The 14,997-nt window shown below is 51.0% G+C and overlaps 1 protein-coding gene across 1 annotated transcript in view; it reads right to left on the bottom strand.

The window, feature by feature from the left end:
• HSD17B12 (hydroxysteroid 17-beta dehydrogenase 12) overlaps nucleotides 1-14,667 on the bottom strand; it is a 91,186-nt gene extending 76,519 nt beyond the window's left edge. Inside the window, 4 exon segments of the mRNA XM_075030950.1 lie at nucleotides 14,186-14,345; nucleotides 14,348-14,470; nucleotides 14,472-14,630; nucleotides 14,632-14,667. Of these exon segments, the coding sequence (XP_074887051.1) occupies nucleotides 14,186-14,345; nucleotides 14,348-14,470; nucleotides 14,472-14,630; nucleotides 14,632-14,667 (478 nt within the window).
• Nucleotides 14,668-14,997: the final 330 nt, after the last annotated feature.

Below are 14,997 nucleotides of genomic sequence, written 5' to 3'. Positions count from 1 at the left end.
GAACAGAAGCTTAAACAAGCTCAAACCACACCTTTCTAAAAAGTCTTTCTTCTCCGCATTGTCAGGAGGATTCCTCAAGTGCTCAGCAGCACCCTCTAGCCCACAGACTTTAAGAAGGAACAGAGGACAGACTAGTCTCTTCAATTGAGCAAAACCTACCATTCATAAAAGGGGGTTGCTTACAGCCGAAAGACGAATGTGCAGCGCTAGAAACAGATCAGATCTGAATATTATTCTGAATTTTTTGGCCCTAAAAGTATATCTATATAGTTTTAGCTAAAATGAGAATATTTGGTAGTTATTGTTCTACAGAGGTCCCTTCCATCCCATGCTCTTAATTACATTTGCTCTAATTGAGTATCTCTATCCGGGGGGGGATGAATGATGTTAACACGCCCAAGTTAATCAATTTGGAAGGTAACAGCTGTCTCATGAGAAATGCCCTCGATAAATTACCATCAAGCATTAGGGAGACTCTTACGTTAAAGCGCTTTAGAAATCCTCGACCGTTTTAATGTGCATCAGCGCTGTTTTGAGATAGGTGTTTGCATTAAAGACTGAAGGAAAAAGCTCAGGCAACGCTGCCTCTCCCTTCCCGCTTCTAAATAAAGAAACAGCCACCAATGCCTTCTATGTTTCACTCCGAGCCCTTGAAAACTTGCAGTATTTTCCCCAGCGGAAAACTCCCCGGCTTTTCCTCTGGAAAGGAGGCTCACATCAAGCCTCCGTGAATATTTCAGCTCCGATCGATTCGACGCACTTTCTTCTTTCCCCCCGGCGGAGCAGGGAGGCAGAGGAAGGGCCCGTGGGCACCGCAGCCTGCGTTCGGCGGTCCCCGGCTCCCCGCCCCCCCCCCCCACCCGCACGTGGACCAGTGTCCCCGTCACGCGAGGCGGCTGCGGACCCCCCCCTTCCCCGGCTCCGCGTGGGTTTCCCCCCACACACCCACACGGTTCCGTCACACCCGGGCGCGGCTCGGGCTGCCGGGTCCGGCGGATGAATGGCGCCCCTTCCGATTCATAACGGCGGGCGCCGTCCATTCACAACCCGCACGGCCGGCTCCGCTGCGAACTCTTAATGAAACTTGGGGAGAACTCCCTCCTCCTCCTCCTCCTCCTCAGCCGGCCCTGCAGCCCCTCGGGGAGGGTGGGCTGGGAGTCAGGGCATCCCGCGCCCCGGGAAGAACGGGGATCCCGGGAGGAGGAAGGCAATCGCAGCCCGGCCGGGTTCCAAAAGGGCCCCGCCAACCTCCCCGCGGGGGTCTGTGACCCCCCCACCTCCGGTGCTGGCCCCGGGGCGTTTCGTAAGCGGAGCGGAGGGAGCGCGTTATGTCACCGGTTAGGTAACGGGCGCGGGAGCCGCCGCAGTGGCGGCACTCCTCCCTCCCTCCCTCCCTCCCGGGGCGGCTGAGGTAAGGCGGCGTTAAACCCTTCTCGGGGGCGGCCTTCCCCCGCCGCCCACCGGGAGCCAGCGGGGCAGCCGGGCCGGCTCCCCCCGAGAGAGGCGCGGCGCGGCGGGGCGGAGGCACCGGCTCCGAACCGCCGGAGGCGGCGGCGCCGGGCGGGGCCGGCAGGGGGCGCCGCAGTGCCGCGGCGCGGCGGGCCGGGGACGCGCGGGCAAGAGGCCGCCAGCCGAGCCGAGCCGAGCCGAGCCGAGCCGAGCCGAGCCGAGCCGAGCCGAGCCGAGCCGAGCCGAGCCGAGCCGAGCCGAGCCGAGCCGAGCCGAGCCGAGCCGAGCCGAGCCGAGCCGAGCCGAGCCGAGCCGAGCCGAGCCGAGCCGAGCCGAGCCGAGCCGAGCCGAGCCGAGCCGAGCCGAGCCGAGCCGAGCCGAGCCGAGCCGAGCCGAGCCGAGCCGAGCCGAGCCGCCATTTCCCCGCGCCCGATGCCCTTTCTCCCGCCCCGGGCAACGCGTCCCGCAAGGTTGACCGAGACTCTGGACGCTAAAAACTGCACCGCTCCGGGCCGGTAACCGGCATTTCCCAGAGAGGAAATGGAAATTTCCCAGCAGGACCAGCCCGGGGGCTACCGGTGCGCGTTCCCCGCAGCCCTCGCTGCCCCCACGGAGCGCTCGCCTGTCGCTCGATGCCGGCAGCCCTGCGTGCTCCCCTCTGCCATAGCCGAGGCGGAGGGGAGCACCCCCGGGCCAGCCCTCCCCCCAAGTGAATTTCAGGTCCCACGGAGCCCTGGCTCCATCGGGGAGCACCGGCACACGGACGCGGCGATGTTCACCACGTCCTCCTCAACGGGTACCCTGCTCCTGGCAAGGGGGAGACTTCTGTGGATACTCACGCCAAGAATGCAGCACACACACAGCCCCCCCGCCATCAAGATCCACCACGACTTCCTTCCAAGGGTTTCACTGCAATCCCCCCCGTGCCCTTTTCATTTAGGGAGTCTTCCACTCAAGCAAGTGGTGACGGGACTCTTCAGCTCGTCCCAAGCAAGCTGACCGGCCGTGGCTCAGGAAAAAAAAAATGAAGCTCAGACAAATTTCCAGCAACACCCTTTGTCCAAAGATGTAACGCTACAGAGGGAGAACAGCACCCACCAACTGCCTGGATGCCCTGGAAAGCAGCACCCGCAATAGGTTGCACCCCTCTGGCTCCCCTGTTTGACTTTATGAACCTCCTGCCCCATCCCTCTTTTTCTGTTTGATGCTTTCCTCCCTTTTTGACATCCCATCCTCGCAGCTCTCCTATCCCAACTTCTCAAGGGCTTTTTGATTTAGAAAGGTTTACAGCTTCCACTAGAGGAACAAACAACAGAGAAGGTTTCCAGTAGCGCTCCCCCCACTCCTCCCTGAGTGGGACAGGGAGATGGCCATTGGACTTCTCTCTCCAGTCCAAGAGAAAACCCTCCTTTAGAAGTCAGACACTAGGAAGGAGCAAAGGAGGTTGCTCTTACCACCTCTGCATAGACCGATCTTGGCACCTTTAGTCCACTGACCTAGACCACAGAACCAGCCTGCCAAAACAGCTTTATTATCCTCAGGTCCTTCTAGCCTGTCTTTCAAGAGACCCCTCAAAATAGCACAAAGCTCCCCCCCCCGCCAACAGGAACTGTTCCACCAACTCTGCAGCTCTCCTTTGGATCCTGTAAACCTTTCTTACAACATGGTCAGCCAACCAGTGCCACCTCGACAAGGTCCCACAAGCACCAGGACACGTACATGGACATCAGCACTCTGAATATGGGCCAGCTGGGGCACAGCACAGTCAGGTTGGGTCACTGTCAGAGGCAGAACAGCCCACCACACCTGCAAAATAACGAACTACTGAACTTCAGAACATCATTCACGCTAAAAACGGCCATTGTGGCTAGAGGAAGTAGCTTGCATCAAAAGTACTATGACACCTTAAGGAGGAAAAAAAAAAAATCAAGTTGTTTTAAGAACATGATCACTGCTCCAAGATTTAGGAATAAGGGCAAAACTTGAGACTGCAGAAGATCCACAGCTAGGAAGACTATATGCAGGACAGGACTGAGCTTTAAAAGTTATGATTAGCATCCCTTGCTTATACACATGTCATACTACTAATTCCCCCCAAAATAAGGCTTTAAAAATGAAAATATAAACCAACTTCTACAGTAAAGGCTATTTTAAAACAATATGCACTTATAAAGTAAGATATATTCTTACTCAGATCTACTTCCTCCATTTGTACAGAATTTGTGCTGAAAGTAAGCTTAAGCAAGCAAAAAAAAAAAAAAAAGCAAAGCTACAAGGAGACAAATTCTAGGTTAGTTCATAGGAGATGTGGTTTCAATCCAAAGCTTACTAACAGTGACTGAAACAATTGAAACAAGCTAGTCTATACTGGTAGGTCACACTAACATTTCTCTGAACAAACGCATTATTTTCATATGTTGGCAAGGCAATGTTTCATATCAGCACTTCTACACTTTGATTTTAACCACAACCAACGACAGCATAGAAGTGACAAATCCAGCTGTGATGAGATCCTACCACAATTCTGCGTAGCTGGCAGCTTGAAAATTCACCTCTTTCTTTGTAAGCCAAGAAATTTTAGTCAAAATGACTTCCTGATGAACAGATTTCCGCTCCCCCCCCCCCATTTTCAAACACTGTAAAACATCCAGATTTTAGTTACCAGAGTTAGAGTTTTAGATATAGCCAAATATAACTGGTCTGTCCCCAAGCATAAGGCCGCAGAAAGAATAGGGTACTAAAACTACTGTGTAAGGAGCGGCAAAAAGTTTTACCTCTTAAAATTAATTCCCTGACTAGCAAATCAATACAAGATCATTATCCTAGCCTTCAAAAAGGAAAGGAGCTTGTTAAGACTTGTTAGCAAGGACCTCCAAAACTGTTCTCTGCAGCTCACAAACAAGCCTTTCAACATACCCACAAGAGGACAGTGTACGTGCCACCCACCTTGACCCACATAGAACTGAGCAAAACAAGACTTTGGAATAGCCCATCAAGACAAGGCCAAACAGAACTGGCAACAGGCTCCTCCTGCTTCCTCAGCATCTGTTCACTAATTGCTTTTCAGGCAAATCACTAAGCTGATCCAGCTAACCCCGCAGCTGGTCTTTCTTGCGGAGTTAGCCGTCAGCCATGCTAGCGAACAGCTCGCTCACACCACCGCCACATATCGACTAGAAGCAACACAGCGAGAGCTCACAGCCAGCGACTAAAGCAGAAGCAATTCTTTTGGCAGCTCCTGGTCTTGGAGCAACTCAAGCTGACCACTGGGCTTAACTGCATCCTCAACATCCAGTTTCATGATACTGCTGAATTTCCCTTCTGTTGCACCAGCACTGGAACTCATCTGACCCACGGCAAAGGAGTCTAGGGAGCATAAACAGCCAAAAGTGACTGATTTTCTGCAGGGCAGGCTTCTTAACGAGATTGCTGCAGAAACAGACAAACAGCAGTGCCAGCACAAGGAGGAAAAATGCAGAAGAGCTCTCCATCTACCTTCTTGACTTCCCACACCAAACAATTCGATCAGAAAGCCATGATGTAAAGCTACATGCTCAGCCTTCTGGTGACCGATGGCATCTCATTTATAAACTGACATCATGTGAGAGAGGCAGTAAAGCGATTCCAGTGCAAAGGAACACGAACAAGGCCCTGTAGGTTAAACACCCAGAGCACGACTAGAGTTGGCAAAAAATAGCAAAGGTGAAGAGCCAGTCCAGCAAATGGAGGATCTTAGATCAGAATCTAGGAACCAACACAAAGCTGCGGAGCCCCTGAAGTTTTGACATAGATCCCAAGACAGAATTGGGACTACCAGGACAAAGAGACCGAGGTAAAGAGTTTGTATGAGGACAGGTAACTTGCCTTTAAGCACAACTGTAAGTTCACACACCCCCTTCTGTCACACCAGACAAGCACTGGGTTGGACATGCAGGATGTCTGAGGGCTGGAACAAACACCAAGACACCCTAACTCTAATCCCTTGTTCAGCTACTGGCAGGGTAGCAGCTTCTTCCAGCAGTGCAGCAATCCTTTACTGCCCTATCCTTCCCCTGGTTGCTGCTTCTCCCTCCCGTTAGAGATCTGACTCCTGAGCTGTGCTGAATCACCTCTTCTGCTCGGTCACGCTCTGGAGAGGGAAAGCTCCTGTGGCAGATGAGACTCAGACATCAGGAATACTGGGCACATGCATCACTTGAAGAAAAAAATATTTGTGAAAACTATTACTGAATAACGACTTTATAGATCAAACGCCTTTGCTGGCAGGATAAGAATCCTGGGGAAGGCAGCAGAGGGGCTGAAGCCCATGCGAAACAGGTCAACTGGAGGCTTCAGAAGAGAAACAAGGGAAGAGTTTTGGAGGAACAGATTGTCTGGACACAGACAAGGAACGTGAAACTGGGACTTGTTGGAACAAGGATCCGGTGGTGAACTAGAGCATGGAGAAGAGCAGCGTGCAAGCATAAGCAAGTGCTGGCTGGGTAGCAGCAGTCACGCTATAGATAGAGTTCTCTGCCTTCTGCTTTCCGTACCTACACACACCCTTGCACACCTCTGCAAACCTCTGCATCTAAAAGTAGGGACTAGAGACTTTGGAAGGAGACCAGACTCTCTAGTCTCTGCACAACAGTTTCTTCCCCTCAACAACAAAAACCTTTGCCCCATTGAGCCTATCGCACACCTCCCACACCCATTCTCTCATTACAGTTTTCTCCCTTTCTGCTTCAGTGGTAATCTTCTAACATACACGAAAATCCTTTGGAAAATCTTTGTGATTAAATTCTCTAGAGCTGAAGTCCTCACCCCTGCTCCTCCTTGTCCAGTAAGTATAGAACTCCTCAAGAAGTGGAAGTGCTGCTGTCCCGCAGGTACTGGCATGACTGATGTAATACACCCTCCTAGGACACCCTGGCTCACGATTACTTAAGAGGTGAAAATAGGAAGGAGGTACAAAGAAGGAAAAAAAAAAAAAAAACAAGCAACTAAAACCAAATCCTGTACAGTCAACTAGACAGTAAGTACTGAACATAGACAGACCATGCCTCAACCTGAGCCACACAGCTGTTTCCCATCCTCTTTGGGACAAGCAACTGAGTCATGAGAGAAACAGGCAGGGTGACATAAAAATGGAAAAATAAGTAAAGAAACAAAGGGACAAGCACCATTTTCCCCGAGGCTCAGCTTCTGGACATCTCATCACCAGTTTTAAGAACTGCTACACAAGAGGTTTCTTTTCTTTCAAAACCTACAACCAAACACCAGGATTTTAGGTGTTACCATCTGTTGCTGAGGGCAAGGGAGTAAATTAAAAGCTCACTAGGAAATTTTGCATATAGCTCTTTTCCAGTGTTAGCTGGAGAAGCTTATATTGTGGATCAGGATTTCAGCTCTGCTAATGACTCACCCAGTGGGTGATGGTGTACTGCTCGAGACTTCAACTCCAGGAATCCAGGAAGCTGCACAGTTTTGGAAAAAAAAAAATACTACATTAAGGTTAAATAATCGGGAGTCAAAAAATAGCAGATTTAAGGTAGAATCCTTTTGTGCAATTAAATGTACTACAGGGGAAGGAAGTCAAATAGTCCCAATTCTAGCATTTTCAGATATTATGTACTCATTCTGAAGAGTGTTTTGCTGTACTCTAGGAACCTAGGTTTCCTAAAGCCTATCAATACATGAGCAATAGAAGTCATCTGAAGTTACAAGCAGCAACCCTAAATCTAATTAGGCAAATGATTAAAACATGCAAGCCCAGCAACATGAGATTCTTTACTCACTAGCCTCGCTGTTTATCCCACATTTGTGTTCGTATACAAGCCTGAAGAATCACATTCAGCATTTCTGTTAGAATAATGAGGAAAGGTATTTTCTTACTATCATCCCTTCTGCAGCAGAGATGGTCATCCCAACCCTATAGATTAGGAATGAAAATATTCACAAGACCAAGAATAGCAACATGTTTCACCCCCCTAGCAAAAAAATAATTCCCAGGTGGTAAACTACTGCAGTTTTCCCCAAACCCTGCTCTCAGCTCTGCCCTCACCCCCTCAGGACCTCCTGCTAGCTCACTTGTTGCTTACGCAGGAGTGCATTTAACCAGCGGGCTCTAACACCCGGCACAGTTCCAGCTGGACTTCTTTGCCGGAGAGACTTTGGTGCCCCTCACCCCTACACAAAGCCTTTCCTTGCTTTCGCCAGGGCGCTTCACAGGTAACCTTCCCAAAGGGGAGGGAAGTACACTGGCCAAAAAAAGCAATATAAAGGAACTGGAGCAAGATAATACTCTAGATTACATCCTTGCATAAATTCCCTAGTTTTAAGCAACGGGTTTCCATTACAAGTATTCCTACTTTAAAATACACAGAAGGTTGAGAGAACAAGCTAGCTTAAAATAACACAGATATTCATCCCCCGGGCTAATAAATTTTCAAGCATTTCCCTCTTAGGCTGTTTATCAGAGATGGGTATTCATTTCACCTTAATGAAAACAGCATCTGTCCTCCACTCACCATTAGCTTTTTCTTTTGGAGATGGAGAGAGCATACTACAGCATTCAACTCTCCTTCACATGCATCTCTCTTGCTGCAGTTAAACATGGCAAAGCCTGTTCATATTCTCATTCAAGTTCCCCAGTGGCATTAGCTCTGCATTACTGAACACTTCCAGCCAGAATTTCACTTGAAAAATGAAAAGCATCTCTCAAAAAACCAGGAGAATGGTAGTGTTCACACCAAATCAAACTCCAGAGCTAGAGATTAGGAGCCTGATCGATGGGGAGGTTGGCGGCGCCCGCACGAACATGTTTTGTCTCAATAGGTGCCGACACAAGCCAGAAGTGAAGTGCTGAATGAAGCCCATCAGCAAGGACACAGCAGAACTGGAGATGGGACTCTGGACTTCTGGGCTCTTAAGCATTTGCCCTCCCTCTCCTCGTCTGACCAGAGAGTGCAAGAAGGAGCACTTAACGCAACAAGTGTTGAGCAATCCTACTAAACAGGCATTTTAAACAGTCAGTAACATCCCATGCAAAGGTAAACACCACCTAAAAGAAGCAATCAAGAAGGAGAAAGACAGCAAAATTGTAGAAAACAATACGGTTCACTCCTTTATATTGTCCAGGAAACAAAACTGATTTTAGGATATGTTAGTAGCAGTAGGCTACATAAAAAAAATACTAGAGAACCTCCCTGACTCGCTAAGAGCTGCAAGGTCTCAAAAGGAGTTGCAGCCCACTGAAGTGCCATGCGGTGCGAGCTGCTGAGCCTAGAGCCACAGGGTCAGAGATCCCACCTCTCCTGGGTTGCTCTGCAAAAGCAGCGCTTGCGTAGTCCAACAAAGAGCAGGCTGGAGGCAGACACTGACAGAAGTCTTCTAAACTACAAGCTATGTGTAGGATTGGTGACCAAAGGAAGAGAGCTGGTTTTTTTTACCAGACAAAATTTAGGATGGATACTGGGAAACAATCCCCATGGTAAATGGGAAAAGAAAAAGCCGTACGCACTGGAGCACAGCGCTTCTGGGAAGTTCAGACAGGATTAGGACACTTGCACCTGATCGTTCCAGAGGCACGTTTCAGTGCAGTAACCCTTCAGAAGCATTTTGCAAATAGCCGTACAAGAAAACAATACAGGCTCCAAGCTCAGGATGCAAGTTTGACTTTAGCTGTCACGATCAAGAGTTGTAAGCAAGCTGGCATATTTTCACATGTTCTTAACCTTACTTTTGGGGCTGACGAGCGCCATGCTCTATTTCATCCAAGGGTAGAAGTGTTTGTGTAGTGCCCAGAATTGAGAACAAAACCATGCAGAATTGTCAAAACCCTCCCCACAGATCCAAAGTGTCGAAGATGATAAATCCCTGAATAAGTGATTCTGCTACAGAACGAGAAAGAACCAAAAGCTCTCCCCAAAGCTCCGCACACACCAGCCAAGCACTCAGGTGCAGAGAAAACAGGGAGTTGCACAGAGCCGCTCCTCTCGCATCCTGCGGAGAGAGCGGTGCTAAGAGAGGTTGAAACTCCCCATTTCCCCACTAACTACACCCTCGCCACACATTGCACTAGGTTGGCTGTTTTAATCTGCAAGGGTGATTTGCAACATGGTCTGTCAACTATCATTGCACACTGCCAAACACCTGCAAAGCAAGATTGCGCTCATTTGTGCGTCAGGGATTGAAACTTACTTGCAGAAAACAACAAAGCCTTCAGGTAACAATTATTTCATTTGATGCTAAGGAGCTTGTCGGTGTTGCTTGTGAAAGCTGCTCAAAGTTATCAACAAGTTACCACCTCGTCAGCACTAAAGGGAATGTCCATTGTATGGAGTTCTTCAATTGTCATTAAAATAATTTATCATCTGACTTCTCTCATTAAGGTTGTCCCAAGAACTTCATAAGGATCAGGGTCTGGTTTATAAGACACTGTTTCCAGGGACCACAGGAAGCATATTTATTATAGATGGAATCTAACTCAAACCATTTACAAGCACAAAATCCAGCCTGTCACTTCTTCCTCTTCACATATGCGTCCCATCTTATACATTCGATAAGATTACTGTTAAGGTCTGATTTGGAGCTTGTTATTACCCCAACTTCCTAGTCAATAAGAGTTTGGGAATCAGCCTGCATATTCTCAGTTTTTAAAAGAGCTGACCTGAAAGACAGAAACAAGTATCTACTCTACTGCTCATGTACCCAATTACATACATTTTTCATGCCTCCCTTAGTGGCCCTGGTATACAAATGGCTATTTTTAGACACTGGACTATGCATAGTCAAATGTAGCCCATGTTAGGTAAAAGAAGCCAACCAGAACAGGCAGAGAGTTCACCCAGCTTTGCTGCTGATGAAAGAACTTGTTGAACATTTACACAGGAAAAGAATGGTTTAAGACCGAATAAGGGGCTTTTGTCTAAAACCAAATTACAGAAAGTTAGAGGCAGTTGAGAGCACCATCCTGATTAATGACCTCTTACAGATTCTTTTTTAAGAAATCTAGAGCAAATTGCCCCCATTTAGTTATTTTTGCATGCTAGTGAATAAACTCCAAGAAGCTTAATTAAAGCAAGCTCATCTTTGCAAACATTTGTTGGCCCCAATACAACTGTACAGCTGTATTCACCACATGAGAAAGCGTCATCATTATCAGGCATTTTGTAATCACTAAATGTACAATTATTCAACCATGCCTGTATCAAAGGCACTGGGGGAAGAAGTGGGTGCTTTTCTAAGCCACTGTGAGGCTTGAAAGAAAACAGGATTTTTCTTTGAGTGTCATATGGCCAATTACACAGTCAAAATAAACTTTGTTTCCAGTTAACACCTGGCTTCAGTTACAGCAAATTGGGGGGGGGGCGGGGGGGGAACCCTGTCATTAAAATATTTGCAATTTTGAGCCAGGAAAAAAAGAAAGAAAAGTTTAAGTATCTGACATGACCAAGATGTTAGAAGTTTTAGAGCATCAGATCGCTCCAACTTGTAGTGCCGCTGTATTCTGAATATACAAAGCTGATTATTCGCATATACCGAACCGGTCCGACCTCACAGCTGATCCTGCTCTGAGCAGGAGGTTGGACTAGAGGCCTCCAGAGGTCCCTCCCAGTCTGAATTACCATAGGATTTTGACTTCATTTCAGCAAGTTACTGGAGGGAAGGGGCAAAAAAAAGATTTCATGTTTTCCAGAAAAAGAGGCGGCTTCCTAAAATAGGAGACACGGCAACTCTCCAAACGGGAGCTATGACAGCAGCAGACGGTTCCCTGCTCCAGACACTCTGCACTCCAGAATACACCCAACTGTCAATGGCAGAGAAGCAAGGTGGCTGCCTGCCACCACCATCAATGGGAGAAGAATAGGACACTCTCATCTGACCCAAGGAAATACCATTATGGATCACAACTACCAGCGCTGCCAACAGATCTGCCTGTCTAGAGGGAGGCAGCGGAACAGCCACATCTTTGCTGCATTCTTGTTGATTTCAGAATGACTCCTTGGCACTCTGCTCCTGTTGAGTCTATGGTTTATGTAGCTAAACTGTTTTCCAAGCAAGGGAGCTGTTACTCTTATCTTCTGTTACCAATTTGTGAGGCATGTTGAAGGTACAGAGCACTCGACCCAGAAGTTTTCGCCATATTCTCTCTCAAGACGCACCCAGAAATCCCACATAGAAGCAACACCCACCCAACCCCCATCACTGTACAGTAGCCAAAACCAAGCCAGATGTGAGTTACAGGGAGAGAAAACCAGAAAAGCTGCATACAGACCTTCACACCTAAGTGTGACCGTAGAAAAATTAACTTTTTGTCAAAACAGCTGCTATTTAAAGCAGTACAAACCTAATTTTCTCAGAGTACATTACCGGTTCACATAGTTCCTCCTCCTCACCGCCCCCTCCTTCTAAATATCAGCAAATCAGACAGAGCACAGACAGAGGCAATTGCATATACACAACCAAAAACCCGCTAAGAAAACAAGGAAAGAATTTGCAACACAATTTCAGACGGGCAGAAGAGTTAAAGGGCAGTAAGGAGTCCTTACAAAAGAGCGTGTAAGGGCTTTGCAGTTTTTGTAAAAATTGCTTTCTAGCCGGACACTAGAAAGAATGCATTGTCACAGTAATCACAGCAGCTAATTAGCATCAAACCCCTTGGTTTTAAAAAGACCAGGAGAGGAGGAAATGCACTTCTTCCTACAGTATGACTTAGTAATTTGCCAGTTCTCAAGGTGACCCAACGTATCTGCAGCTGTGCCTTCATCCTCCTTTCCAGGAGGAGAGAAAACAGAGAGCCTCCCCAGCCTATTGCCGGTGCCAGAACGCACTTCAGGGCAAACCACCCCAGCGCTTATTCAAACTGAGAAAATCTCTCCTCGTTCCAGCTGGAGACTACAGCAGCTACCCCAGTAAAGCAGCATCTCGCCTGCATCAGTAGCATGCAGAGGATGACGGCCACGTGTTTTTCCACAGTGACTGCTCAGGTCCAAGTTAGCAGGCACCACCATCCTACTTCTCCATCCTCCTTGACGTAGCAGCAGTGCTCCCACTTCAGAGCGGGGGTAATAAACACAGGGGATTTAGCTGCACTGCCAATGCTCCTCTTCCTCCATGCCTTGAAGATCACGAATTGTGGCAAAAAGAAAATTTTTGTGAGCAGCCATCGGCCGTGTACAATGGCCTGCTGCTGCCTGCGCTTGTACAAAACAGTGACAGAGGACATTCGCATCGCGGTTCTCTGAAGTTCACGGGGTGTTCGAGGATGCGACTGAGGGAAGATCTGCCGCCTACAGTTTGTGGTTCCAGCAGATAAGCTGGCGTTCGGCTCAAGCACTGCAAACTTCCACGTTTGAAACAACGCAGAACAAGCTAAAGTGGCCACTGAAACTTCTGTGTTGCACTGCCACAGGTCAGCAGGCAACTGATAAAATGCAGTATCGTAATCAAAGCCAACATTAGAAAGTCAAAGAGGCTTTGGGTCTCCTGGGCCAATCGTATCTTTAACAGGCATACCATTTCTCTAGCTAGAAGGAAGATGTGGGCCTTGATCGTTTGCATGTAATGCCTCGACATGTCCAAAGCATTGCCGCTGTATTTCAAACCTGTACTGGGATTACGCATGCTGCGCCAGTAGCCTCACTGGTTTGCTGGTGTCTCGCACAAGCAGAGGTTCAGTTAGTTACCCGGCCACGTGTTCACGCACGAGTTCCGTGCTGGCTGTTGCAGAGGTTATGGGCAACCACATTAATTAGCCCTGCAGCCTACCAGCCTGTTTTGGGGCTGCCGTACCTACGGGTCTGCCACCTAAAAGCAGCTGCAGGGTCCGAGCCCTTGATGTCCTCCTACTCCTCCCGAGGGAAGGAATCACCTTTTTAAAAAAACTTCTCACCTCACCTCAAACTCGCAGCTCTTACAGCCTGCAGTTGTTTTTAGGGCCCACCTTACCAGCTCCCAGCCAGGCACAGGACCTTCCCTTCTCTTCCCTTCGGCGGGAACGGATTTGAACATTCTCTCGGCCTGATCCGTTCCGCCAGCGGAGAGACCCTTCCCAGCTCCTCACCCTTCCTTCAAACCCACCGTAGCAGCGTCGGACCAAGACGGGAGAAACTGTCCGTCCCCCCCCACAGAGCGACCAGGAATCGGAGAACTGACAAAAGCGAACGCAACGCAGCCCCGATAGCGCGCGTGTGTGTGTGTGTGTGTGTCCCAACGCTTCCACGCCGCTCCCGCGTTTCGGGGGGGCCAAGTTAAACGTCCCGTTCGGTATCGAGGTCACCACAGCCCGCCTCCCCCCCGCCGTTCTCCTGCCCGTTCTCCGGGCCGGGGGAGGGAAAAGAGCCCGCTCCTCCGGGGGCGGGAATGGCGGGGGGGGGACGACGTGACGTCAGCGATGAGGTGCCAGGGCCGGCGCGCGCGCAGCGGAGACACCCGCCGGCGCCGGCAAACGGAGCCGGGGGGGGGGCGGGGGACACGGACATGGGGAGGGGGGGGGGTGACCGGCCGCAGCCCCGCTCCCCAGTTCAAAGCAACCGTGCCCGCCCGCCCCGACAAAGCGCGTTCCACTCAGGACCGGCGCTCCACGGCCCCACGCGTTCCCTGCGGGGAGCCTGAGCCCGGCTCCACGCCTGCGGCGGCAGCAGCACCCGCCGTCCCGCAGGCCGGCCCGCCCCCGCCCGTTCCCCCCGTGAGGAGCTCAGCCCCCGTCCGGTCCGAGGCAGAGCCGTCGCCACCCGCCGGGACTCGCACTCACCTGCCCAGGCGCCCAGCGCCGGCCCCACGGCGGCGGCGCCGCTGCCCAGTACCCAGAGGCGGATTCCGGCCAGCAGGCGGTAGGAGGCCACGGCCGCCGCGTAGAGGGCGCCCAGCGCGCCCACCCAGTAGAAGAGGCCGGCGGCCGGCAACCCTGCGGCGGCGGCGACCACCATGCTGCGGAGGCGGCGGCCGCGGCCGGACTGAGCCCTCCCGGCCACCGCCGACCCGCGGCCGTCACGGCGCCCGCCCCCGCTTCGCCGCGATTGGCCGAGGGGCCGCTCAACCAGCGGGGTAACCCGGCAACGCGGCCGGCCCCGCCCGCCCTGGGGCCGCGCGGCCCCGCCACGCTCCTGCCGCGCCGGAAAGGAGGGGGAGGAGGGAGGAGGGGGGGGGGGGGAAGCAGGGAGCGAGCGGCCACACGCCCCCGTACTACTTGCCGCCGAGCGCCCCACGTGGTCGGCCCCGCTCTCTTGCCGCCATTGGCCGGCGAGGACGGCCGTCAGCCGGAGGCCGTCCTCCGATTGGCTCCGCCGGCCGGGGGTCTCGCGGGATTGGTGGGAGCCGCGGCCTCTCTTCCCGCCCCTACTAACGTCATATGAGCCCATTCATAAAATGGCTCAGGCTCCGCCTCGCAACCCGGCTGCGTCCCTGGGTTCCCCCCGCGATCCCCCGCGGAGCCCTTTATACGCTTTGTTTGACAGCGACCTCACCGCTAGCAGCAAGGGACCCTCTCTGGACGAGGACTTTTTTGAGGTCCACGTCCACCCGGGTCGTTAAAGACAGGCAGCAGAGAGGGTCGCTGTCTCCCCT

The sequence above is a fragment of the Buteo buteo genome, chromosome 6 (genome assembly GCF_964188355.1).
Source record: "Buteo buteo chromosome 6, bButBut1.hap1.1, whole genome shotgun sequence".
In the NCBI taxonomy this organism is placed as follows: Eukaryota; Metazoa; Chordata; class Aves; order Accipitriformes; family Accipitridae; genus Buteo; species Buteo buteo.
The sequence above is the reverse complement of the archived record's forward strand: the minus strand, read 5'-3'. Positions and strand labels throughout refer to the sequence as shown.